We start from the raw sequence: 26048 nt of genomic DNA, 5'->3' as shown, positions 1-26048 counted from the left end.
TAATTCTCAGATCCCTGTGGTACCATGTACTACATGCAACGGCTGTGGTTATAGTAACTGTGCATTATGATTCAAAATGGAGTTTAGTAAGGGGCATAACATTATATAGTACCATGTAGAGTATGGTTTTCATCTTTTTTATCTAGACCTCTAAAAATGGTCTTATAGCACTATGGTGGGTCAATGATTATATAATCTGAACTAACTCTTGGATCCCTGTGCATGATACATATGAACGATCGCGCTGACTGGTTCTTGGGAAGGGGGATCAACTCATCTACGCAAACAACCATATACCCATCAAACATTCGGATCTGCTAATCTTAACTGCTTCAATTAAGAAGATTTCTGACAAAAAATAGAGGTTAAATAACGATATCAAACAACACCTTTAAAGAGATATCAATAAATTGAAAATTTGATTAAACGTATAGCTATACCACGTTATGGATTTTATGAAATTAAAAAGCACAAATGCTGAGACAATGGCAATAAAACAATAAACCGTTACCTTTGCAACTGTCCTTTTATGTTGGGAAAGCATTTGCTTCTTTTACTTTTACTTATGAAACAGACAAAAGTAAAATCGAAATTTCGCCCACAATCTGAACAACAGTTTTAATCCAAATGTATGGCTTTTCACATATAAATAAGATTATGTTCGAAAACTTATCCAAGCAGAACTCTATTATGGCGATTGGATCGTATCTTATATTTGCCGTGTGCTTTTCACATCACAGAAGATATGATGTGACCGACAACTGATCCCAAATCCATATCTAAAAGACGGTGTCACGGTCGCCGTTCAGTAACAGAAGGTCATGATCATATGTCATACTCCATATCTGTATACGAATCAGAATTCTTATCTTAAATATCTGAATGTGCTTTATTTAATAAATGGATAAAAAAAAGACAGGCACTACATACTTCTTACTTTGGCAATAAAGCAGTAAAGCCACAAAGGCGAGTTTGAATTATATCCAAAAACCATTAATTTTTTTATGTCAAATGCAAGTAAGGCCATATTTCATTGTTATACGTTTTTTAGAATTATATAAACATATTATGATAAGTCTATTGTATAAGATAATAAATGCCAAGATCACTGATGATAAGTGTGCATTAAGCGATGGGATCATCTGACGTTTTGGGGCCATATACAAATGTACACGTGTTATGCCTGGTCTTTTCTGAAAGGAATTCTCATGTGGGAATTTTTGAGAGGAATGAAGGGAAATCAGCCTGAATGATAAGTCAACTGGTTGCATTCTACATTTCCTCGGAAGCTTCAAACAATAAGTTCCATTATCTTAACTTGGAATTATCCTTGTCTGGCATAGATAGTCGTTCTACAGATTTACGTTATAGGACGCCTATAAGTCCGACTTTGATTTCAAAATGATAAGAATGCTTATATAATAAAGGTATTCGTCAATCTACAGAGAAAATCATTAAAACCCTGCCATCTTATATTTCGATTGTTTTGAATCTAACAACTCCTCGTTCGGGGTCACAATCAGCGCGTCGCCTATTCTGCTAGTGGTCATTTCGAGGTGACCACGAATAAGAGTTGTTGGATCTAGTCGCATAGCACACTCGGTACCAACTATCGTCTGTCCGAAAGTCAAGCCATCAACTTGAACAAATATGAAATTCGTGGTGGCTGTCACACTAGCTATCGTTCTGGAAGTCTGTCATGGTCAACTGTGCATGCTGAGTCCACCTCAGAGGTTCTATGCTGGGTATTAACAAGACTGAGGCAGACGACTGCTGCCTGACCACTGCGAGATGTGGTGGCCGATCGCGACCGACCGGAAACTCTGTGCTGGCACTGAGGCCAGGGTCCAACTTCACCGTGACCTTCCAGTAGAACCTGGACCATTACAACAAAGAAACTCCAGGAGCATTCCATATTTACATAAAATCGACCTTCAAATGACTATTGAATGTATCCAACATATTATTTGGATGCTTCTTGGTATTTTATAATGAAGAAAAACAAAGGTTTTATTTTTATTTTTATTTTTTTTTCAAACAATTCAGCACTCGGTACTATTCCAATATGAGACAATTCAGCACTATTAGGGTTAAGAATAGAAACAAACATTAATTTTCGTTAATTAGCGTAACATTTGGCCAAACAACAGCAACTACATTGTACGTGTCACATTCATGTCATCCGACACATGGCTGTCTTTGATATATATTTTAGTTTAGTAATTTGTCGTTATAACCTATGCGTTATATCTAGAGCTTCGTCTCAGGTGACCTAAAAATGCATATGAAATATTTTATTTTATTTTTGGTGCGTGCACAACCAGTACAATGAGTGCATTCGGAACAGCACATGAAAACTCTTTTGTGACTAAGATTATGAAGAATAGCGATCTAAATGTTATCCGTCTAACGATATTTTACCTTTTAACGTTAAAATAGTGTAGTCGATAAACGGCGTATTTGTCAATATTGTACAGCTTGATACCGGGTGAAAATCAAAGTTTGTACGGTAGGGGTAGGACTTCCATTATAGCTTCGACAAACTAGAAAAATAATGTTGTCAGATGTTTGAATTTGGCTAGGCTACATGAAGCTACATTTTGTACATTTATCTTTTGAGAAGCAATTTACATAACTCATACAAACGGACTGATACATGCCGATACGGTCTTGTTTCTGAATAAAATGAGATTTCATAACAATCAAGTGATTAAAACATTTTCTATTCATCTCCGACATATTTGACACTTAATATACATGTATGTGTTTTAAGGAAGATGCATAATTAAATCAAGATATTCCAATTTTGCCGAGTAATCCTCTAGTATTAAACTACAGATATAGAAATATTTTCATCTCCATCGCCCCACCCCTGCTTTTGATTCAATTTGTACAAGCCAGTATACATCTATTTCGTGGATATTGCGTATGTAGAAATTTTCATGTTTCATGTTAGCTAATTTGATCTTCAATAAGCACTAACTCGTTCGGAAAACAAGACATTATTTACTGTGTACATGTACAAGACATACATGTAACTACTGTATTTAGATGATACATGAAAATGCATGGAAGTAGTCTGATTCAATTGATCAAATACTATCTTACGAAAAAACACACATGTAAGCTAGTGTCAATAACAATATTTGATCTGTGATATAGAAACTAAACATGTACACGTAGACATAGACTAGTTATTTTCCTATCTACAGTAATCAGCTGAACGTAGATCGCATGTGGTAATCAATGTGAAAATGCAACTCAATATTCTTTTGAATGTAGTCTTTATACTAGGCAAAGGGATGTTTTATTCCGTGATGTTTCACAATATGGTAATATTTCAATTAATATTTTGCTTTATGGTGCTCCACACTTGTCCAACATGGAAAACCAAATGATATTTCAATGGGTACATACCTTTATTAAAGATAGTGCTAGATGTTAGGTCAAGTCTGTAACAACAAACTCATTTTGATTCTTTTTTTCTATTTCTTCTTCAATATTTTCTGTATATATACATAATTATATGATTGTATGCTGTCAAAGTATTGTATATACATGTATTATGGAGAAGGCATTATTAAGTTGTGATAACTTGTGCCTAATCCATTATTGTATTTTTGACAATAAAAAATATGTTTGAATTGAATCGAGGATTCAGAATAAGAGATTTGTTTCTTAGGCTTACAGTACAGGTACTCCAACAATGTTAGAGGTATAGCACGACGAGACACTTTTGGAACATTACGTCGTGTCTAACCTCTACCTTCCGATAGGCCATTTACCCGATGCGGAGGGTAACATTTTCAAAGTTTGGATTGTGACAATAAAAAACGTTTAAATCATATTAAAATCGTTATCAATGTCAAATACCTGCCTCTTTTTCATAAATCAACAAGTTTTTTGACAAAATCAGCCGTAAAATCCATCTAAAACAAATATTTAAATCTCCTAACGTAAACTTTCATGACCCAGACAAAACTTCATGATGAAAGCGATCCGGCCGGTTAATACAAAAAACGAATTGCAAAGTCCCCAAAACGCTTGATTTGCCTTTACTTTACTTGCATTCTGCCCGCTTGAATTCACATTCCGGTTTTTTTGTAGTAACCTGCCGCCATATTTAAAACTAGGTCAAAATGTTACGGAAGGGATTCATCAATTCTAATCCGCTATAATACTAGTTTATGAGGCCTCAAGTTATGGTTTTCCTATATAAATGGGATAATTAATACCTAAACTGTAAGTACACATCAATGTTATCACTGTTAGAGCTATAAAAATTGATATTATTGCACTTTTCATTCCGCCTTCATCTGACGTCGGAAGCTGCATCAAAGAAATAGGCCTTCGGAAATGAGAGTCGATAGTCAGCAAAATAACGTCCGATAAAAAAACGGCTGACCAGTCGACTCTTATGTTATGGGAGTAACAGTACAGGTAATCTTGAGGATCCAAAAAATCTGTTTTAGTTTACTTCGAATAATAAATATATACCTACACTTGTTAGATATGCAGATATCTACCCAAAAATACATACAAAGACTGACAGTTGTGTATGATGACATTGGTTTTACCAGAGATTTATATTTAAATCTCTGGTTTTACCGACATTTTTGTGATCAAATTGAAGTTATCAACTTCGATCGTTGTCACGAAGACGCTTTTCATGGCTACAATTTTGGCGCCAAATTCAAATTTATGCTTGAATATCTGCCTCAAACGACTTTAGATATCTTGACGATGGAAAGATAGATTTTGATTTAATACTTTTCCTCTAAAACAATATAAAATCATGGAATGTCTACAAGGTAATTTTGAAGTGGAATTTTTACACGAAATTTTCCATAATCATTTTTTCAAATCTATCCAGGCAAAATAATGGTTTATTTGTGCCATTTCTTAGCTTTGTATAACATCGAATCGGTGGCGTCGTGACATAAAATTAACGATTATAACAATTTATATTATCAGACGATTACACTTTATAATGTTGAATATATAAGATTTACTTTATGAAAATATTACCGCACGATTTCGGTATAATTATATAATTCTGAAAAAAGTTCTTTTTTAGGGGATAGGGATATAGAAAAGTTAATTACTCAAAAATTCCGTGGTCAATTTTTTTAATTCTCTGTCATCGTAATCCAAACAACTGTCTTATTAAGTGGACAAAAAATAAAGAAAATTAAACAACAGATTTTTTTGAAATTAGGTTTTAAGTTGAAATTCAAATGCAAAAAAATGCCCTTTTTAGGCCTCATATATCCACATTCGAGTAAAACAATTACAATCAATGTATTTATAAGAGTGAAAACGACCTTGAGGTCATTGATAGCCATAAAAACTTACATATTAACGATAAAAAAATGTTGTTGTTTGTAATATTTCAGTCAATTACCAAGCTTTGAAATTATGTACAATATTTCCAAAACCGCACGGTCAAATTTCAAATAAAAGCCTTAATAAACAGTTCATCAACCAATCTTTCAATGAGCAAATTTTAAAGAAAATTAAACTAGGGGAAATTTTAAGGCCTAACTGTATCGAACCACCTTAAGTTAAGGAATGATCGTAAAAGTAGACCCAGATTTATTGATAATGCAGTAGCGCCCATGAGCATAGATATATGGTTCATTCGTATACAGATGTTATAACTTCTAAGCGAGCATGAAAAGTACACCAAATCAAGCAGACATGCACCCAACTGCATGTTGCATGTTCCGTGTATCAATACACACAACACATTGGCTTAATAACAATTTCATTCTCACGGAGAGGTTCTTGCACTTTAAGAATAGAAACAAAAGAGTACACCTGGTACCAGTAAAAACCAATGGATCGGTTGTAAAACATGCCAGTGAAATACGGCTTTGAGTCATTCACCAGAGAGAAACGTGCAATATACAAGTATTTTGGAGGTCCATGTATGCATGGCTTAATCCACGAAGTCCTTGTTTTTACGGCCTGTCTCAGTGCTTCTGGCCATGGTCCTAAAAGAGATGAAATATCGATATGGAAATCGTTCACAACATAGAGTACAGAAGTCAAAACTGAAAGTAGGAGGGGGAAGGGGTGCAAGAATTTCTTAAAACAAAAAAAATCCAAATGATACGCCACCTTTCCAATCTGATTAGAATATAGATCCTTATTATCACTACGTTTGATAAGAGGATCTGACAACATTCCATTATGGGTTACGTTCAGATGACCTTAGGAAATGGCCAATCAATTTAGCACTGCCAGAATCTTGACTGGGGACGAAAAAGTTTGAAAAAGCTGTCCGAATTATTTTCGCGTATGTAGTCATCTCGCCCAAAGAGCACAACAAAGCTTAATGAATATTAAACTGGGGGAAAATGGCGTGATCAAATAACGTAGTAATGTGTAGAAAATGTATATGATCTTAAGTACAAGTGGTAAAAAGGTCACCCGAACATGACCCTTTATAGGATGTTCTTAGATCTTCTATTTTACGGGGTGGTTATAAGGATCAATATGTTGATGAGATTGCCCCCTTTCCGAATCAGTGCAGTGTAGTAGACAACAAAAGTCTAACATTAACCACTAAATATACCTAAATAACTGTCCTTCTTTTGTAAAATATGTAGTTTTTAAATTTCAAATACAAAACGAAGAAAGTGGGGTGGGAGCAAAACGTAAGAACCATCACATTCGTAATTGACAGAGTGAACAGAACTGATTCCGAAGGGAAGTAACTCTGAAAGATTATGGTGTTTGATACATTACTTTGGACGGACGGAGGTACGGACCTACAACCAAACTAAATCTGTCTTGTGTTCATCAAATAATACAACCAAACAGGTTACTTACAAAGCAAAGTCGGCGGGACCACAATATAGCACTTCGATTTATAAATTCTTGACTAATAATATCCAAGTATTTATAGGGCTAAAGATATGTTCCCCGTCTTTACTTAAACTTCAGGTTGCTTGATAAGCTTATAAATTATCAACTTTGCTAGTCAATGCCTATGGTCCTTGGTCAGCGAAGTTGAGTAAGAGAAAATACCAAAAGGTTGAACATGTCATTTTCAGAACGTATATTGAGTCCAAATAAGCGTTAATCCATCCTTTAGTTTGTTTGAATATATACTGAATTATATATTGTGAATATTTTATTCGCCAAAGCCGGGACTATACGTCAAGGTAATTATTTCCAACTCTACCTTATAAATGTGGAACGCTTGTTGTACTTGTTGTACATTCTGCAAAGAAATCAGGCGAAGTGTGATTATAAGATGTGCTGTGGTCTTTCTCCTTAGGTCGGTGGGTTTGGACTTCATTCTCCAATACCACGTTCTCATTCGAACGGTTTTGTATACATGTAATTGTATTCGGACTACTAGCTTCCTCTAAATCATTTGCCTGAAGGGTCTGGGCCGCTTGTTCCGGTAAATGGACGTATTCCATTTGGACAGTTTGAATTGTCTGTCCTTGAAATTTATGAATGCCGGGTTCAAGTAGAGAATCTGCCTGAACTGTCTGAATGCCGTTCTTCAGCACTTGCACAGTAATTGGAATTGCCAAAGTGTTCAGATAGTTCTCTTGTACAAACTCGTTGCCACCAATCTGAGGTATGTTGATAGTGGTTGTAAGCAAGTTATCCGTACTCGCGCAAACCAAAGGAGCATTAGCATTCTCTCTTGAAGCATGTATTTTGACTGGCAAAGTTATGGTCTGTAGAGGATTCTGGGATATGATTATTGGAACACGGATACCGCCATCTTGTCCATGTAATGAAATATTCTGGGGGTTGTTCACTGGACGAATTTTGCGTAGAGGCTGCAGTGGTAGTTTCTTTGGTTGTGAACGATTTTGGACCTCACACAATCCCATCTCTTCGACTGCTGTACCAGTGCATGTATCACTCTGGTTTTGCAAAGGTTTTGTCTCAACCTGGAAGACAACAAACATTCTATAATTACAAAGCAGCATACGTTTTATTTGTTTTGTTTGCAGTTATTGTTTCGGGCTTGTGAAAACTTATACCTAATCCTCGTTGTTAAATTTTGACAATAAAAATACAGTCGAAACTTGTTGTCTAATTCAACTGACCAACGAAAATAATTCGACTCTTCCGAATTCGACTCAAACGTAATGTCATTAGGTTTGATCAGAACGTTGTTTTTAACGGTCCTTATCTTATGACTATTACAGCCGGGTGCATGCCTATTACCGTGATCAGCATATTATCCTCGTTATTAATAAAAATAAGCTTAAACTTAACACTCTTGTTGTCTTGAGAATAACTACATTTACAATATTGTAGCACAAATGACTTCAGAAAATAATGTCGTCTTAGAGCTGCAATTGGTACCTATTAATATTACTTCTAGTGAAACAAGTATAATTTTGCAAGAGGTTATTTACGATTGGTTCTGTATACACCGTATGGGACCAGTACAGATCACTGCCAGATATTTTAAATATGGTGGTCTTTTCGGAGAAAATTGCACAACAATTCTACTGATTGTGAATTTGACGTCTTGTGAGCGGTAAAACAAATTTTATAGCGGTTGTTATGATTGTTTTATTATTATTGTGGAAGTTGACAAAAAATAGTATTAAAAGCGAGATAAAATAATATATATATATATTATATATATAAAAATAAAAACAATAACGACTGACTAGTGAGCGCTTTCGCCCCATTCAAGGGAGCTCTTCAGACTGTTTATATATATATGAAGGTAGCCATCATATTTCGTATTGGGAACATTTCCTCCACTTTTTTAGTCTGATCTATCTGAGATGCACTCTTATGTTCCTTAACTTGGCAAAAAATTCACGTTATTTTTTCTTCAGTAGTCGATTGAAAACCATCAGGAAAATCATTCAAATGATGTAAAAAATATAAAATGACATTGAAGACCCTAACATGTCTTTCTGCCAAACATCATTTTCAGTTCTTATTTGTGTTTGTAAAGTAGAAACATAATCACAAGTATGAAAATATTTAGCCTGTGATAGGGGAGATAACTCCCGCATTCATTTGATGCAATAGGATCTTCTATATTATTGACTAAGAACTTCCACGCAGCTACACTGTACTAGCGCTCCTAACGGCATTCAACGGCTATAAATTTTAAATAGCAAATTTTGAACATGAAAATTACTGAAATATGCGTATCTGTAATTATGAAATGGAAATGCTTTTATTTACGTTTATACATGTAATTTATGTCTAGGTTAGTAGTCTGCACCTGATTGTCGATTTGATTTCCATAAATTTCTCAATTAAATAATATACTGAATAGTTCTGATGGAGGGGTATCAATATTAATGTTGAATGAAAAAGCATACAAAGAAACCTGCGACTTTGTATGAAATCTTGAGAGTTACATGTACCGTGTATGTTTCATTAATAGATATAGAGACATACAAAGGAAACAAAAAGACACATTTAAAAACTGTTGTCTAGCATGGGCCACATACTATATAGGCCCTATCGGTAGTATCCATCATAAATAGCTCCTAAAATGTAAGAAAGAAAGAAAATTCGCAATATACCTATAGAAAAACTGAATTCCTGGTATTAGTTTCATTTTTTTAATTATTTTTACTTTATTCATTCTACAGAATAACTGTTAGCCTACAGGTACAGAGAGTACGGCTATATTTACATCAAGTAATACAGATGTATTCTATGTTAAACAAAAACATGATAAAGACATAATATGGATACAGAGGCTTCCAGCCTGCATTTCATTAATTCTAATACAAGAAACATAAACTACACTTTGTGAATACATTCACTTGCGTCTCACAACTTGTACACGTGGCGTTACACCGCGTTAGGCCATATTTTTTAACTAAATCTCTGCTGCCTATATGAATATAATAATCATACTGTAGGACGTTTTTTTCCTGTTTGCCTAATACTACACACTACTGTATAACGTTATAACCTGCTGTAGGCAAACTAGGCTTATTAAAAGATAACTGTACTGTCAGGCGACCAGTTGTCGCCAAGTACCAGTTCTAGCCATTGCATGTGTACAGTACTACTTGTGATCACAAACGAATTTTCAGATTTTTTCTGTGGAAATCAGCATGGTAGATAGTGTCTTCTATCAGAAGATGGTTTTATTGGCGTAAATTTGCGTGATAATCATACCGTACAGATACAGATGCGATGGCGAGAACTGGTTACTTGCCAAGAAGGCAGTATAGGCAGCTTTTGCAGACTTATAATACTGTAACTAATTTAACGATGAGTCGATGACTCTAGAAAATTCAACCCTGTTTAAAATAATATTTCCTTACGCTAGAAGCTTCTCCGGTTGTCACATACTGAGCGAGTTTTTTGCTTGCAATGTGACCCTCTTCTTCTTCCTTGGATCGCCGTCGGACAAGATTAACAAGTTCCGGAAAACCCCTTCGAAAGTTGTTATGACGATACTCCAGCAAGTCCGGCCAGTGTTTCCTAGATATTCCTGCAAACGGTCGTCTTTGTACTTTCTGAAAGCCGTACAAATTTAATTGGCGGACAAGACTATTTATGTTTTGGGTTTTAAATGTATTAGACTTTCGGCCTAAAAACTCCGTCTGAAATATTCTCCTGTTTATAATAAATGAGTCGCCGTCGATACTCCACGTAATCGCCCCACTTTCACAATTGTTTAAAAGTTTCCAGAGTTTCAACGGGAAGCGTATTTGTGACAAATGCGGCATTGGCAGCCTATCCAGAATGTTTTCCTCCATTGCTATCCAACTTTTTTTCCGGAAACTGCGAGTGACAACGTTCTCGAACACCGGCACGTCGTGTGTTCTTCAAATCTCTAAGTATACTACTTTGAAACGTCATTGATTTTGCAGTGACGTCATCAATTTTTGTGCACCAGAATATATTTGTCTCCCTTATGTTGTATGTGCGCTGGCATTTAAAATATAAGCGGGTCATATCTTCATAGGCGTCTCGCGTGGTGTTTAGTAGTTTAAAGAGACAGTGACAAATCCTTCTAAATCCTTGCTGATAAGACAAGGTTTTCACACAAAAAAGATAAATTAAAATAAAATAAAAAATAAGAAAAAATAGATCTAAACAAATAAAGTAAAATTATGAAAATATGAGCTGAAAATGAAATAAATTCTCTATAAGAATACCAAATTTGGTTGTATCCTTCTATAGATGAGACCAGGAATATTCAAAGAAAAAAACCCAGTAAAAATACATGAAATGTATCGTAACTAAAAATATTAAGTGTACAAGTACTTTTGCCCAGGTACTGTAGCTTTAAATATATAAATAATCTGTAAGTTTATTGCCAATGCAGGTTAAATTAGTTAACTTTTAGATCGGTTATTTTGTACTCACGTCTATCAGTTTTAAAGATATCTCCGATATAGATATTTTTCTTAAATACAAATGTCTTTTTCATAATTTGTAAAACATTAACGGTACCACGTGTGACGACAAGTGTTAAACAAGACACGTGCCCTACTACCTGTACGTGTATTGGTATTCAAACATATTACGAGCAAATAAAGGGAAATAACTCGAAAAAGAAACTAATAGACGATTCGCATTAAGAAAATAACAGACAGAGAAAATAAATACTTCTTTATTTTGTTTTTCATTTTTGGCCAAACTGCAACACCTAGATATTTAATGACTTTCTTCAAACAACGCTGTTCTCCTTGAACAGGCAAGTTTTATTGGTTTTTATACGATTTTGCTTTTAGCATGGTGATTTTTTTTTCTCATTTCATTTACACTTTGTCGTCATGCTACAAAGCTGATAAAAGAAAACTTCCCGTTTATTAACAATGATTCTCTTTTATGGAAAATAAGAGAACTAAATGCATGATACTATGGACATAGAATCTCCGGACGATATTTTACCTCAAAATGACGCGCGAACAACCCAGGATAATTGAACAATTCTACTTTATTCTCATAAGCATATGAAATGTATAAAAACACATGTTTATAACATAGAAATAAATAATCCTATAACATGACTTAGATAAAAAGGCAGCATCTGGGTTCTTTAAAACGTAATCGAGGTATTGTATAATTATAAGGATGATAGTTATTGATATAGTATAGGTTTGAACAATCAATTTATGAAAACATATTTCAACAAGAACATGTTTTCCTCTGTTAAACATTACCTGAAGTAATCCGGTCACATTATTACATACATATTCAAAATGGTAATCATCATCTTTTTCTTCAATTTCTTTTAAATCTTTTGTTTCTTTTAAATCTTTTGTTCAAAATTTTACATGTTTATCAAGATACAGTTTAATGACTGTATATAAACGGTTTTTTACGAAAATAGCTCCATATTTATGATACAGTATGACGTAGAGATAAAAACAATCGAGAAACCGCGGTCAACAACCAGAAACCTTTATGTGAATTCCCTGTCTTCTACATCTTCGCATTTAAAAGCCCCACGAGCGAATCCTTGACGAGTTGTGCCGCTTCCACAGCCGTGCCCCAACTCAACGTCACACCACTGGCACCATGTCCATAGTTATGCACAATCTAGAACACAGCAACGTCATTATCGTCAATGTTTATAAAAAAGTTATATATATAACATAACAAGAATTGTCTGTTGTAATTGAGACATGTGTACGGAGGTTAATTTCGGCCATAGCAAAAGGTCACATTGGCGACCTCACCATACGAAGAGCGATGGAATCTACTTGCGTAATATGCGATTTATGACGCGACATCGCGTCAAGGAAAGAGAGACAACGTGCCAAGGAAGAGCAACAATGCGACATGTGGCAAACGCATTGTCGCTGTTAAGCACAGCGTATTACCGCTCTTCGCACGGCACATCATTGCTTTTTTTTGCATGGCGTTTTGACGCACTGTCGCTTTTTTCCGTATAGTGCATTGTTACTCTTCGCACGACACATCATCGTTCTTTGCATGGTGCATTGGCGCATTCTCACACTGTCGCTATTCGCAAGGCGGGCATGGTCGAAGTCAGCAACCATTAATAGGGACCAAACTTATAAATCTCATCGAATATACTCATGACAATGCCAAAAAACACAACTTTTCGTTGATGACATAGGCGTTATACTAACGTATATAGACACTCAAAATTCTGTGTATATTACGTTATACAACTTATCCGTTTGCACTTTAAAATAGGTCGGTTATAGATTATCTCCCTTGACAGACACAATACAAAATGGTGCATATCAACTGGTGGTACTATTTTGGTGAGTAACATCCTCGATTTCACCATGGTACAGCTCTATAAAGAATACAACATTGTCTGCACACAAAACAATGCATTCACTACACGTATATATTACTATTCCAAATATATATTAATAAAACAAAGCTAGGCCAAACCCCAAAACAAACCTTCATTTCACCCTGTGGTAGACTTAATGTTTCTTGCTCTAGTCTTAGAGGGTACCGAGTCGGTCTCAGACCTACCCATTCATCCACGATCTTGGCACCCTGTAGAAATGTAAGCCATATTCCAAACCTTAGTTGAAAAACTAATCTAAATAGATATTAATAAATTGATTGAAGACATCAATTACTATGCCATCATAGACTTCACTTTGTCTTGGTTAGTTTATATAGCAGAAATTACAAGTGAATGTGAATATAACTCAATATATCCTGTTATAACCTGTATCATGAAAGTTGTTGATTTAATCAGAAATATTCTATACTGACCTGTATGGAGGGCCAAAGTTTGTAACACCTGTCGAGAATTCCTGCTCGGTCTTTCTGGTCGAACTGAAGACTGAAATTATTTACCTGTTTCATACCGCCAAGTACCAAATATTCGCCGCTATTGAAAAAAAAAATCAAGTTACATTATATGGAAGTTATTTATTATAACAAGTAGGATAAAAAATAAGATTTTAATTGTTTTTTTGCAATGTTATATTTCTGTCACCTTTCTTTATCATCATCGTTATTGAAGGTGTTTGGTCCTCTCAAATTGTTCACTAACTTTTGTTTTTATTCTAGAGTTGTCATTCACTATTACCATGTACATCAGAACAAACTCTGATCGTTTTGATATATGTATATTACTTGAGAACGTATTGTTGAATTTTATGCTATATCTCTATATACCTGATGCATGTCTTCATGATGTGTCTAGCAAACATAGCATTGAAACCGACTCGTTCGTCTGGAGGGTTCAATAACATAACTCGTGGTAATAGTAATCCAGACTAATTACCTAGTTATTACCTGAGGTAATCCTTGCATATAACCCAGTTATTACTTGAGGTGATCCGGTCACATTACCCAGTTATCACCGGAGATAATCCGGTCACATTACCTAGTTATTACCTGAGATGATCCGGTCACATTACCCAGTTATTACCTGAGGTAATCCGGTCACATTACCCAGTTATTACCTGAGATGATCCGGTCACATTACCCAGTTATCACCTGAGATAATCCGGTCACATTACCCAGTTATTACCTGAGATAATCCGGTCACATTACCCAGTTATTACCTGAGATGATCCGGTCACATTACCCAGTTATCACCTGAGATAATCCGGTCACATTACCTAGTTATTACCTGAGATGATCCGGTCACATTACCCAGTTATTACCTGAGGTAATCCGGTCACATTACCCAGTTATTACCTGAGATAATCCGGTCACATTACCCAGTTATTACCTGAGGTAATCCGGTCACATTACCCAGTTATCACCTGAGATAATCCGGTCACATTACCCAGTTATTACCTGAGATGATCCGGTCACATTACCCAGTTATCACCTGAGATAATCCGGTCACATTACCCAGTTATTACCTGAGATAATCCGGTCACATTACCCAGTTATTACCTGAGGTAATCCGGTCACATTACCCAGTTATTACCTGAGATAATCCGGTCACATTACCCAGTTATTACCTGAGATAATCCGGTCACATTACCTAGTTATTACCTGAGATGATCCGGTCATGTTACCCAGTTATTACCTGAGGTAATCCGGTCACATTACCCAGTTATCACCTGTGATAATCCGGTCACATTACCTATTTATTACCTGAGATAATCCGGTCACATTACCCAGTTATTACCTGAGATGATCCAGTCACATTACCCAGTTATTACCTGAGATAATCCGGTCACATTACCCAGTTATCACCTGAGATAATCCGGTCACATTACCCAGTTATTACCTGAGGTAATCCGGTCACATTACCCAGTTATTACCTGAGGTAATCCGGTCACATTACCCAGTTATTACCTGAGGTAATCCGGTCACATTACCCAGTTATTACCTGAGATAATCCAGTCACATTACCCAGTTATTACCTGAGATAATCCGGTCACATTACCCAGTTATTACCTGAGGTAATCCGGTCACATTACCCAGTTATTACCTGAGATAATCCGGTCACATTACCCAGTTATTACCTGAGATAATCCGGTCACATTACCCAGTTATCACCTGAGGTAATCCGGTCACATTACCCAGTTATTACCTGAGATGATCCAGTCACATTACCCAGTTATTACCTGAGATGATCCAGTCACATTACCCAGTTATTACTCGAGGTGATCCGGTCACATTACCCAGTTATCACCCGAGGTAATCCGGTCACATTACCCAGTCATTACCTGAGATAATCCGGTCAAATTACCTAGTTATTACCTGAGATAATCCGGTCACATTACCCAGTTATTACCTAAGGTAAACAAGGCATATTACCTAGATATCACCCGAGGTAATCCGGTCACATTACCCAGTTATTACCTGAGGTAATCCGGTCACATTACCTAGTTATTACCTGAGATGATCCAGTCACATTACCCAGTTATTACCTGAGATGATCCAGTCACATTACCCAGTTATTACCTGAGGTAAACAAGGCATATTACCTAGTTATTACCTGAGGTAATCCGGTCACATTACCCAGTTATTACCTGAGGTAATCCGGTCACATTACCTAGTTATTACCTGAGGTAATCCGGTCACATTACCCAGTTATTACCTGAGGTAATCCGGTCACATTACCCAGTTATTACCTGAGGTAATCCGGTCACATTACCCAGTTATTACCCGAGGTAATCCGGTCACATTACCCAGTTATCACCTGAGGTAATCCGGTCACATTACCCACAGGGACCTGGCACGAAATTTTTTTAACCAATAGTATACATATATATATATTATAGTATCAAGGGTATGAACTCGGCGGTCGAGAAAAACGGACCTATTTTTTTAAAACCATGATTATTTTAATAAATGGGTTATATACAACATTGACGGATATCTTACCTTAAAGAGAAATAATTTATCTTTCCATTGAGTGCTTGATGAACAAAATTGGCCAAGTATTGACGAAGTTATGGCTTGATGAATAGGGAAATTTACGAAAAATATGCTAGGTAGACATTTCCCTGTCCGGTCGAAATGTTGTCTCGGCTCTAATGGGTACCTCAAAAACCAAGCCAAAATCACAAAATCTACGCTTGTGGTGGTAAACAGTACCCATAACTGTGTTCATCCACAACCTCCTTTGGAGGTGTCATGACCCGTACTTTGTAGAAACCTCCATTTAAACATCGTGTAGCTCACTTACTTTAACCGTCACCGCCATGTTCATTTTTCTCTCGGAACGCTTCTCGACTTTACATATCGTGACTACATTATGCAAATTATGTAATGTTGTGCTTGTAGGTAAACTCGAGAAGCGTTCCGAAAAACAAATGAACATGGCGGTGACGGTTAAAGCATAGGTATTTAGCACGCTGATAAGTCAAAGACCCACTATAGACTAATATATAGAGAAAGGTAAGGAACTCCTCCGTGACGAAAATTGGGTAATTTAGTTCAAAGTGTTGTAAAAAAATATCCAGACTAGATATTTCAACGGCTGTGGTCTTAATTGAAAGTTAAGATGTTACACTTCACGATGATAACAAGAAATCCTACTGAACTTGTCTACTTTTTTCACAAACAGCCTCGAAACTTAAAAAATTGACGAATTTCCGTTAGTCGGACACGATCGAGAACATTTTTGCCACTATCTTGAAAGTTATGTAAAGCCTAATCTCATTGGTCGGTTGGTTTTAGCTTAGCCAATGAGATTAGGCTTTACATAACTTTCAAGATAGTGGCAAAATGGCAGTCAACCTGACCCGGATAACTATTAACGCTGAAAAACGACATAAGGACCACGAGAGGGGGATTTGAACGAACCGTCAAACAAGTAAATACATTTGTTTTCACCTGTTGTTTGTTTATGTCAAATCCTGTTACTGTAGGCTGCCGTGTTTTCAGTGTAGCGAATAGACATTTTCGTTTGCAAAAATGTTCTCGATCGTGTCCGACTAACGGAAATTCGTCAATTTTTTAAGTTTCGAGGCTGTTTGTGAAAAAAGTAGACAAGTTCAGTAGGATTTCTTGTTATCATCGTGAAGTGTAACATCTTAACTTTCAATTAAGACCACAGCCGTTGAAATATCTAGTCTGGATATTTTTTTACAACACTTTGAACTAAATTACCCAATTTTGCGTCACGGAGGAGTTCCTTACCTTTCTCTATATATTAGTCTATAGTGGGTCTTTGACTTATCAGCGTGCTAAATACCTATGGTTAAAGTAAGTGAGCTACACGATGTTTAAATGGAGTTTCTACAAAGTACGGGTCATGACACCTCCAAAGGAGGTTGTAGATGAACACAGTTATGGGTACTGTTTACCACCACAAGCGTAGATTTTGTGGTTTTGGCTTGGTTTTTGAGGTACCCATTAGAGCCGAGACAACATTTCGACCGGACAGGGAAATGTCTACCTAGCATATTTTTCGTAAATTTCTCGATTCATCAAGCCATAACTTCGTCAATACTTGGCCAATTTTGTTCATCAAGCACTCAATGGAAAGATAAATTATTTCTCTTTAAGGTAAGATATCCGTCAATGTTGTATATAACCCATTTATTAAAATAATCATGGTTTTAAAAAAATAGGTCCGTTTTTCTCGACCGCCGAGTTCATACCCTTGATACTATAATATATATATGTATACTGTTAGTTTAAAAAAATCGTGCCAGGTCCCTGTGACATTACCCAGTTATTACCTGAGGTGATCCTGTCACATTACCCAGTTATTACCTGAGGTAATCCGGTTACAATACCCAGTTATCACCTGAGGTAATTCGGTCACATTACCCAGTTTTTACCTGGGGTAATCCGGTCACATAACCCAGTTATTACCCGAGGTAATCCGGTCACATTACCCAGTTATTTATTACCTGAGGTAATCATCATTTCCACTTACCTGGTGATAAAGTAGGTATCGTCGTCTGTGTAAACCCATTGTTTTATCCACGGTGCTTTTACCTGCAGAAGTAATATTTGATTTGTCATTGTGTTTTCTCCGCGCTGTCTTGGGGGAAAATGTTATAAAGGACACACACTCAAAGCTTAAATACCACACATAACTTAGGAGATAATATTACAGTAGACAGGAAACTACCAAACAAAGAAACTTACATCTTTGAAAAAAATCCTTGTAAAAGTCAAAGTCAATATTGCCATTTCCAAAAGATTACAATAACAGCTAATTTTCAACATGAATATTAACCAACACGCATAAGATATTTCTGACTAAAGTTTGAATCTCAAATAAAGTCAACACTAGTAGTTTTATTTTGAACTTCATCAATTTCCGCAAAATCGTTCTTACTACATGAAAATATGTTCGACATGCTTCATGTGATGTTGAAGTTAATGAGACTGTGTATATCATTGTAGGTTAAAATTATGCAGATAAGAGGCAAAATAAGGTTTCAGATATATGGACCTTAGTGTTGAATCTTAAATGAAGATTATATCAAATCTAATTAAAGATGAATAACTACATATGTAGTTTGTAAATACATACAATTGTATGCATTGTTATATATATTGTAATATTGGTTTAATAATGAAGCAAAATTTGCTTTGGAATTTTATATGATGAAACAAAGAATTATGCCAGAAAGTCAAGTCAGCAATCCATACAATCAAAATAATTCTTCAGTTTGATACCCGGATAAGATGTCCACGGACGGGATGCATTTCCATATCACCAAGTAGTTCCCGGCTTCCAAGTCCGGTACAGTTGACCACTACATCAAACTGACCAAATAACTGAAAGGAAAAGGTCAATATGACACGTGCTTCGGTTTCAGCTATTTGGAACAGGAGTTATTCAAATTAATAGGAATTATTTTGAAATTTGGTGGGCTTTAATTTCCTACATACGCAATACATAAAACCTTTGAGTATAGACAGAAGCCTATAAAGTTATGCTTCGGACTGTTTGTGTCTTAATGATCAAAAAGAAATCATAATATATTGGAATTTCATTATATCATTGAAAAATTTGGCATCTATGAGCTGAATGTTCAAATTAGTGAATGTTCAAAGTCTCAAAAAACATAGTAGGCATGATTCTCTATAAGTCTTATAATACGTCGTAAAATTCCCTAGGATATTGTTAAGTACTCATTTAAAGATTCTAACCATTTATCATTAATGGAGAATTATGTCACTACATTAACCCCTCGACTATGCATGCTACAGACACAATGTTAATTGATTAGCTTATCCTGATGCTAGTCACAAAAATTAATCAATATTTAGCTCAAATAATCTAACCTTACGTGGGGGTGACGGCCATAACAATTAAATAATCATGCACCTAAGCTAAATACAGACTCAAGGTCAGGGATTTGGATGTTATAGTTACTGAGAAGAAGTCGTTTGAAGGTTTTAATCTAATCGGCCCTCGGACCGTGGAGAGTCAATGACACGATAATAATACTAGTATATAAACTGATGTCTATGTTATTTCTAATTTTAAGCAGTTTTCATCTTTGTTAACTTTCCTCTCGGTTAATGATTATCATGGGAGATAATGTGAAGTCTACTTCATGGCACCAAATCTTCAGATATGACATTGTAATGGTTGATTAAATAAATCGAAATAAGTCATCAACTGAAACTTCGACTTAAGACAAATTATCTGCTTGATATTTACACAAAACTTAATCCTAAAAGCATCTGATAAAGCCAATATCTATATATAGATATACATATATATAATAAACGTAACTTTAAAATATTATTTAGTGGACCATACTAATAATATGTAACACATTTGTTTGTACATCTTAGCTGACAGAGCTCAATGTGACAGACTTGATCATTAGTGACAAGGCCTAAAGATCATGAATCAGTCTTAAGTCTAAAACCGGTTTTTTTTTTAGACTTTGCCTATCACAGATGATGTTACGATAAGTTATGTCATTATGTTAGCCAAAACTGAAGTATATATTATTGTATATGTCTATGTACCTCGGAGAGATCTTTGATTTTCCTTTTTTCGACTTTTCCGCCATTTTCCTTGAATCTGAAAATAACGTTATAGTGTTGGAAATATCATTAAACTCGGTTAGACATAATTTCTGGTACCTTATGTGTGTTATGGGGGTTTTTCCGCGATAATTAGCAATTCTTACTTTAAACAAGTGAAATAGCATCTTAATCAATAAAATTAGTGACGTTGCTATAGGAGATTGTTATAATTTCACGTACACCGTTTTCGCGATCACGACAATGTCCCGGGAAATCACGAAAATATCTAACAGGTTTAACAGTAAGCAAGAACACATCCCTGTGATAGAAATTAAAACATTATGGCTTTAAGATTTTTAAACTTTAAATACACAAATGTCTCATTAATTCGTTTTGATATGCAAAGCTATCATGCCTGAGACCAAGGATAAGTAACGTTATTCACTTTAAGAAAATGAGTCCAAAAAAACTCCACGAGAAATAAAGCAATACAACGAAGTGAGCGCCATAACACATACTTATCCATCAGCCATGGCATGTACTTCCTCATCTCTGTAAGGACAGTTGTGACTTGATATCCATACCTTCAACAAAACCAGCATATTCAGGATTTAAGGGTTTGAGAAAGCTGGAGTACTTGAAAATAAACCAGCTACCTAAGATTAGAACTGGCAACTGGTTCAATGGGTTTGTAACGCACAACCCAAATGTGGCGGACATTTGTTCATTAAAATTGTGGTTGTAAGCATGTATAATGACAACACAAGCTCAGGCAGGGTCATAAAGTGTCGTTGGCCTCATGTATATCCTTCTCCGTTTTACCACACATTACAGAAACCAAGCGTGTAAATAATACTTGAACCGCCACCACTAACGTAAATTATAAAGATATGGTGTATATTCATGGTCTAATACAAAGAGAACGGAAAATATGTCACCGACAATCTAAACATGAAAGTCCGGAAAATATATATACGTTTCTTCCTTTCTCTTAAAATAGAATACAATCTTACAAAATATATCTTTGAGAACAGTAAAAGGTGACTAAATTTGGAATCTTATCTTTCTCTTCTTCCTATCTAACTATCGTCTTTCTACCGTCTCCCTTCAACTCAAATTCTCGCCCCAACTTTTGGCTTTGGATTGATTGTTCACTTCTGCGGAGAAGGCGCTATAGGTTCTATCCCAAGGCCGAATCACACCTTAGTCGTTAAAAGTGGTGCTTTCTGCTCCTGCTCAGTATAATGGTAATGAATATAATATGATCGGGGATGGGGAGTGGTGGTGTTCAATATCCTCAAAGCTTCAATGAGATAACGCTATATAAAAAGGTCAAGAGTTCCACTAGCACATGGAGACACAATACAAATATACTACAGCCACAGGGGAGGCCGTCCGTAAATGTCTCTAGCTGTTGATATGATGTATCTAAATGTCGAAATCTAAATATATGCGCGGGATGAGTTGCATTGTCTATAGAGTTTTTGATGGTATTGCATTCTCCGCTTATAAACCGACGACTTGCATTTCAAGTATCTTATCACTTTGGTGATAGGACAACTGCAACGTCTCTGATGACGAAATTGGTATTTTCTAAACTGTGACTAATTCACGTTATAAAGGTAATCTGTTATTTTTTCATCTACTTACGGATACTGTGTAATACCAAGACTTGTCAGTTCAGAGGGGGACATCTGCTTACAGCTGAATACAATGCTCTCGTATATCGGGTTCTGCAAAAAGCAAAGGAACAGCTCGACTAAACACTGTTGCTTTGAATACGCTGCTCAATGTAGTAGGAACAAGACAAATGTTACTTTGAACAAATCGTTTAAGGTACATGTACTTTAAAGACAACAGACGACAAATTGAAAACAAGAAAGACACGACTACAGTTGCCAAAATAAAACAAAGGTACAAAGCAAAGGAACAATTCAGAAAGCCCCCCAATAATAAGTTGGATATATAGTTCAAAGTTCTAGTACGAACACTTCAAACTTAAATGTTTATCTGCAAAGCGACATGACACTCCTAGTAAAATTAGTAACTAGATCTTAGAACTGTTTCTTGTGTAAGTTATAGGGATAATAGATAAATGGTTTTATCTTAGAGATTTTTTAGTTATGGGGTGATCAATTGAGTCTACATTATGTATTCAGTTGGAAACACATACTGAACAAACAAGTACTGTCATGGCACTAGTTAGTGCTCCCGAATATGTCATGTTACTAACGGGTGTGTTTTTTATCATTCACCTTACTATGACGTAAATTAAAGAAAACGCCATTTTTAAAAAAAAATCTAAATATACTAAAGAATATGCGTAGGCAACACATATTTAAACAATTGATGTCTATAGCGCTTTGAAAGAATAAATATCAAAACTAGCGATAACTTTACCACTATTGGTTCCCGACTGAAGATGTACCCGGACGAAACACTGTGTCCGGTCTCGCAAGCCATGTCAGAGGTAGCCATAGCCGAGTAAAACTTCCAGGTTTCGATCGCCCATCTCCTGCAATAGTAGAAACATCAAGTCAAACGGCCTTTGTTTTAGTTTAAGTCCAACAGTTATACTTATGTTATGTATTATGTATGCGGTCGACAGTCGACCTTTGTCTTTACTGTTTTAACAATACATGCGAAGTCAACCAAACAGCAATGTATAGCATCTGGCAGACGAAACGCAAAAGAAAAAGAATCAAAACGCAAGCGAACGAAAACGAGGACCGCAAATTTGAGGGAATGTCAAACGCATATAAATGGGTCTGTATCGTTACGTTTTACAAAAGACTGCCATAAATTGCACAATATCCTGATTCATGCTTGTAGTGTTTTTTATCTATGTCATTACGAAGGTAATGGTGGTTAATATTGATACTTCAGTGAAAAATCGTATCGAAAGAAAAAATATCCATCACATCAAGTGTATGATTACATCACGACACTGCTTATATTTCAATATTGATATAAAATGTAGATATTATCTTCTATAGACATTGTATAATCGATACTACATGCTTCAGAACATATGTACATTTGTGCTCGTTAGGGATGTAACAGCTGTACAAAAGACAGCATGATAACTCCACTACATCTGTCTTTGAGGTAGTCATGTGACATAAAACCATTTGTTTCGTTAAACATTTGTTTATAGAATATGCTTAGCATATCAACAATTTTGAATAATATTACCACGGATTTCAGAGCTTTTGCACAGTTTTTGCTTATATAATAAAACATAACATGCTAGAATTTTGATTTCATTCTTCTTTCTACTTTTTTTCAAACATTTCTTATATCTTATATAGAATGCCATCATACACACGTAAAACAGTAAATATCAAATATATGAAAACAAAAGAATAAAAAATAATAGGACTTTGAGACCTGTAGCGGGAATTGTATTCACTGTCATGTTCAATCATTTTGATAAATATACCCGATATCCTCATATGTATGTAAATGCTTATTCTAAAGCTTATCATTTACCACCTGTTTGCAAGTGATATACGATATTTTTGAAGTTTAAGTACTTTAATACTAAACTGATATGGTATCGTTAGCAGTGTAAAAGGACCAAGGAGGTGTATATAACAACCAATGTATAATGTATAAACATATGTGGCATTGCCATACACAATGCAGTTGGTTGTTTTCGCCGGTCGAAAATCGCGAATATATCTCCCCGTGAAAATCTGTCAGCTACTGAATATATCTCTATGGTTAGATATGTCCGATATCTCTATGGTTAGATATGTCCGATATCTCTATAGTTAGATTTGTCCGATATCTCTATAGTTAGATTTGTCTGATATCTCTATGGTTAGATTTGTCCGATATATCTATGGTTTGATATGTCCGATATCTCTATAGTTAGATTTATCCGATATATCTATGGTTAGATATGTCCGATATCTCTATGATTAGATATATCCGATATCTCTATGGTTAGAAATGTCCGATATATCTATGGTTAGATATGTCCGATATCTCTATGGTTAGATTTGTCCGATATATATATGGTTAGATATGTCCGATATCTCTATGGTTAGATATGTCCGATATCTCTATGGTTAGATTTGTCCGATATCTCTATGGTTAGATTTGTCCGATATATCTATGGTTAGATATGTCCGATATCTCTTGAGTTAGATTTGTCTGATATCTCTATGGTTAGATATGTCCGATATATCTATGGTTAGATTTGTCCGATGCTTCTATGGTTAGATTTGTCCGATATACATATGGTTAGATATGTCCGACATCTCGATAGTTAGATTTGTCTGATATCTCTATGGTTAGATATGTCCGATATCCCTATGGTTAGATATGTCCGATATCTCTATAGTTAGATTTGTCCGATATATCTATGGTTAGATATGTCCGATATCTCTATGGTTAAATATGTCCGATATCTCTATGGTTAGATATGTCCGATATCCGTCTATACTAGCATTTCCAATATTCAGGTCGAGTTCGAGACAAAGTTCAGTTATTTGTATTTGGAAACTCAGGCTTTTCCCCACTAGCAGTGTATTTATGTTCTACTAGTTCACATCGAGTGACCCAGTTACATTACTTGTCTACAGTGTATCAGTTTATCTGTTATTGAAGTACATTTAATGTCATTCAATGTTGGGATAATTAGCCTATTGCATATCATCTTATTTATCATATTTGCCCCATTCTGTTTGGATCTATAACATTCGATGTTGGGATAATTAGCCTATTAAATCTTATCATTTCATTTTATATATTAAAATGTCATTGTTTGAAACTACATTTAATATGACTGACAATGCAATGCGGATTAGAAACGACTATAAAATCCTACTTGAACAGATTTTTTTTTAAATAATTCTAGTAATTGGAAAATAAATATAAAGAAGCTTGACATGAATATACATTCGTTGATGTGTATCAGAAATTAAGATCCTAAAATGTGTGAAGCTATATACATTTGTATAAATACACACCAAGACTTAAGTTGCGTACTGCATAAACAAGATGTTAATATACGTGTTCTGAAAAGTTACGTATAGTGTGCCTTTAAAGTTGTTTGCACTCTAAACAGGCATTCGTCACTGACCTAGTTTTTATAAATCTTTATTTAGATAAACGTTCTACCCCAGTTTCAGCATAAACCATTTACCTTGCCACATGTTCTGGAGTTGCCCTGGTGTGTCCGGTGTTAGGACGGAACAGCCCACCCGCCCCTATACTGGTGGTCTCCTCCTCGAACCTGTCGGCTACGATCTGTACACTGACACCAGGGAGCAGTTTCTGTATGTTGATGGCAGTTGAGAGACCCACCACGCCAGCCCCTATCACACACACGCGTGACATCCTTAAACAATCGTTCACCTAGCTACCTGACTACACACTACTGACTAACTTGGAGAACTGCAGACCGGCGGTCGTGGCCCGGTAGTGTTATCAGACAGGAACTAGTCCGGTTATGACTTTTTCTCATATAGCGTAGAATTAGTATGACCTATAATATGACCTTGAACTCTATATATATAACTCCATCAAGTATTCCTTCAAGTGTTTTATTGGTTTTCGAGATAGGTCATTAATAAAGTAATTTCCATTTTCATCACTTTAATTTACTTCAATACAATCAGACATTTTAGGAATATACACTTATATACGCATATATGCTTATGGGTTTTGATTTAGATTAGTAGATTACATCAGAAATC

General features: G+C 35.5%; 2 protein-coding genes across 2 annotated transcripts; both read right to left on the bottom strand.

Moving 5' to 3' along the window:
• Positions 1-1893: 1893 nt before the first annotated feature.
• Positions 1894-11449, bottom strand: LOC138315392 (heat shock transcription factor, X-linked-like). Its single transcript, XM_069256388.1, has 3 exons — positions 10293-11449; positions 7193-7922; positions 1894-5996 (listed from the first exon to the last, which is right to left on the bottom strand). The coding sequence occupies exons 1-2, from the start codon at positions 10728-10730 to the stop codon at positions 7194-7196; spliced, it is 1167 nt and encodes a 388-aa protein (XP_069112489.1). The 5' UTR covers positions 10731-11449; the 3' UTR covers positions 1894-5996; position 7193.
• Positions 11450-11898: 449 nt separating this feature from the next.
• On the bottom strand, positions 11899-25802 carry LOC138315395 (D-aspartate oxidase-like). The gene is made up of 10 exons (XM_069256392.1): positions 25496-25802; positions 22741-22855; positions 21991-22073; positions 20859-20924; positions 20341-20395; positions 19030-19131; positions 18278-18339; positions 13690-13807; positions 13366-13464; positions 11899-12522 (listed from the first exon to the last, which is right to left on the bottom strand). The coding sequence occupies exons 1-10, from the start codon at positions 25687-25689 to the stop codon at positions 12406-12408; spliced, it is 1011 nt and encodes a 336-aa protein (XP_069112493.1). The 5' UTR covers positions 25690-25802; the 3' UTR covers positions 11899-12405.
• Positions 25803-26048: the final 246 nt, after the last annotated feature.

Source organism: Argopecten irradians, chromosome 2 (genome assembly GCF_041381155.1).
Source record: "Argopecten irradians isolate NY chromosome 2, Ai_NY, whole genome shotgun sequence".
Classification (NCBI taxonomy): domain Eukaryota; kingdom Metazoa; phylum Mollusca; class Bivalvia; order Pectinida; family Pectinidae; genus Argopecten; species Argopecten irradians.
The sequence above is the reverse complement of the archived record's forward strand: the minus strand, read 5'-3'. Positions and strand labels throughout refer to the sequence as shown.

Coding starts and splice junctions, on each gene's coding strand:
- LOC138315395 (XM_069256392.1), bottom strand. CDS start 25,689: ATGTCACGCGTGTGTGTGATAGGGGCTGGCGTGGTGGGTCTCTCAACT. Junction 20,925..21,990: donor CTTGGTATTACACAGTATCC/GTAAGTAGATGA, acceptor GTTTTGTTGAAG/GTATGGATATCAAGTCACAA. Junction 13,808..18,277: donor GATACCTACTTTATCACCAG/GTAAGTGGAAAT, acceptor TTTTTTCAATAG/CGGCGAATATTTGGTACTTG.
- LOC138315392 (XM_069256388.1), bottom strand. CDS start 10,730: ATGGAGGAAAACATTCTGGATAGGCTGCCAATGCCGCATTTGTCACAA. Junction 7,923..10,292: donor CAACCGGAGAAGCTTCTAGC/GTAAGGAAATAT, acceptor GTTGTCTTCCAG/GTTGAGACAAAACCTTTGCA.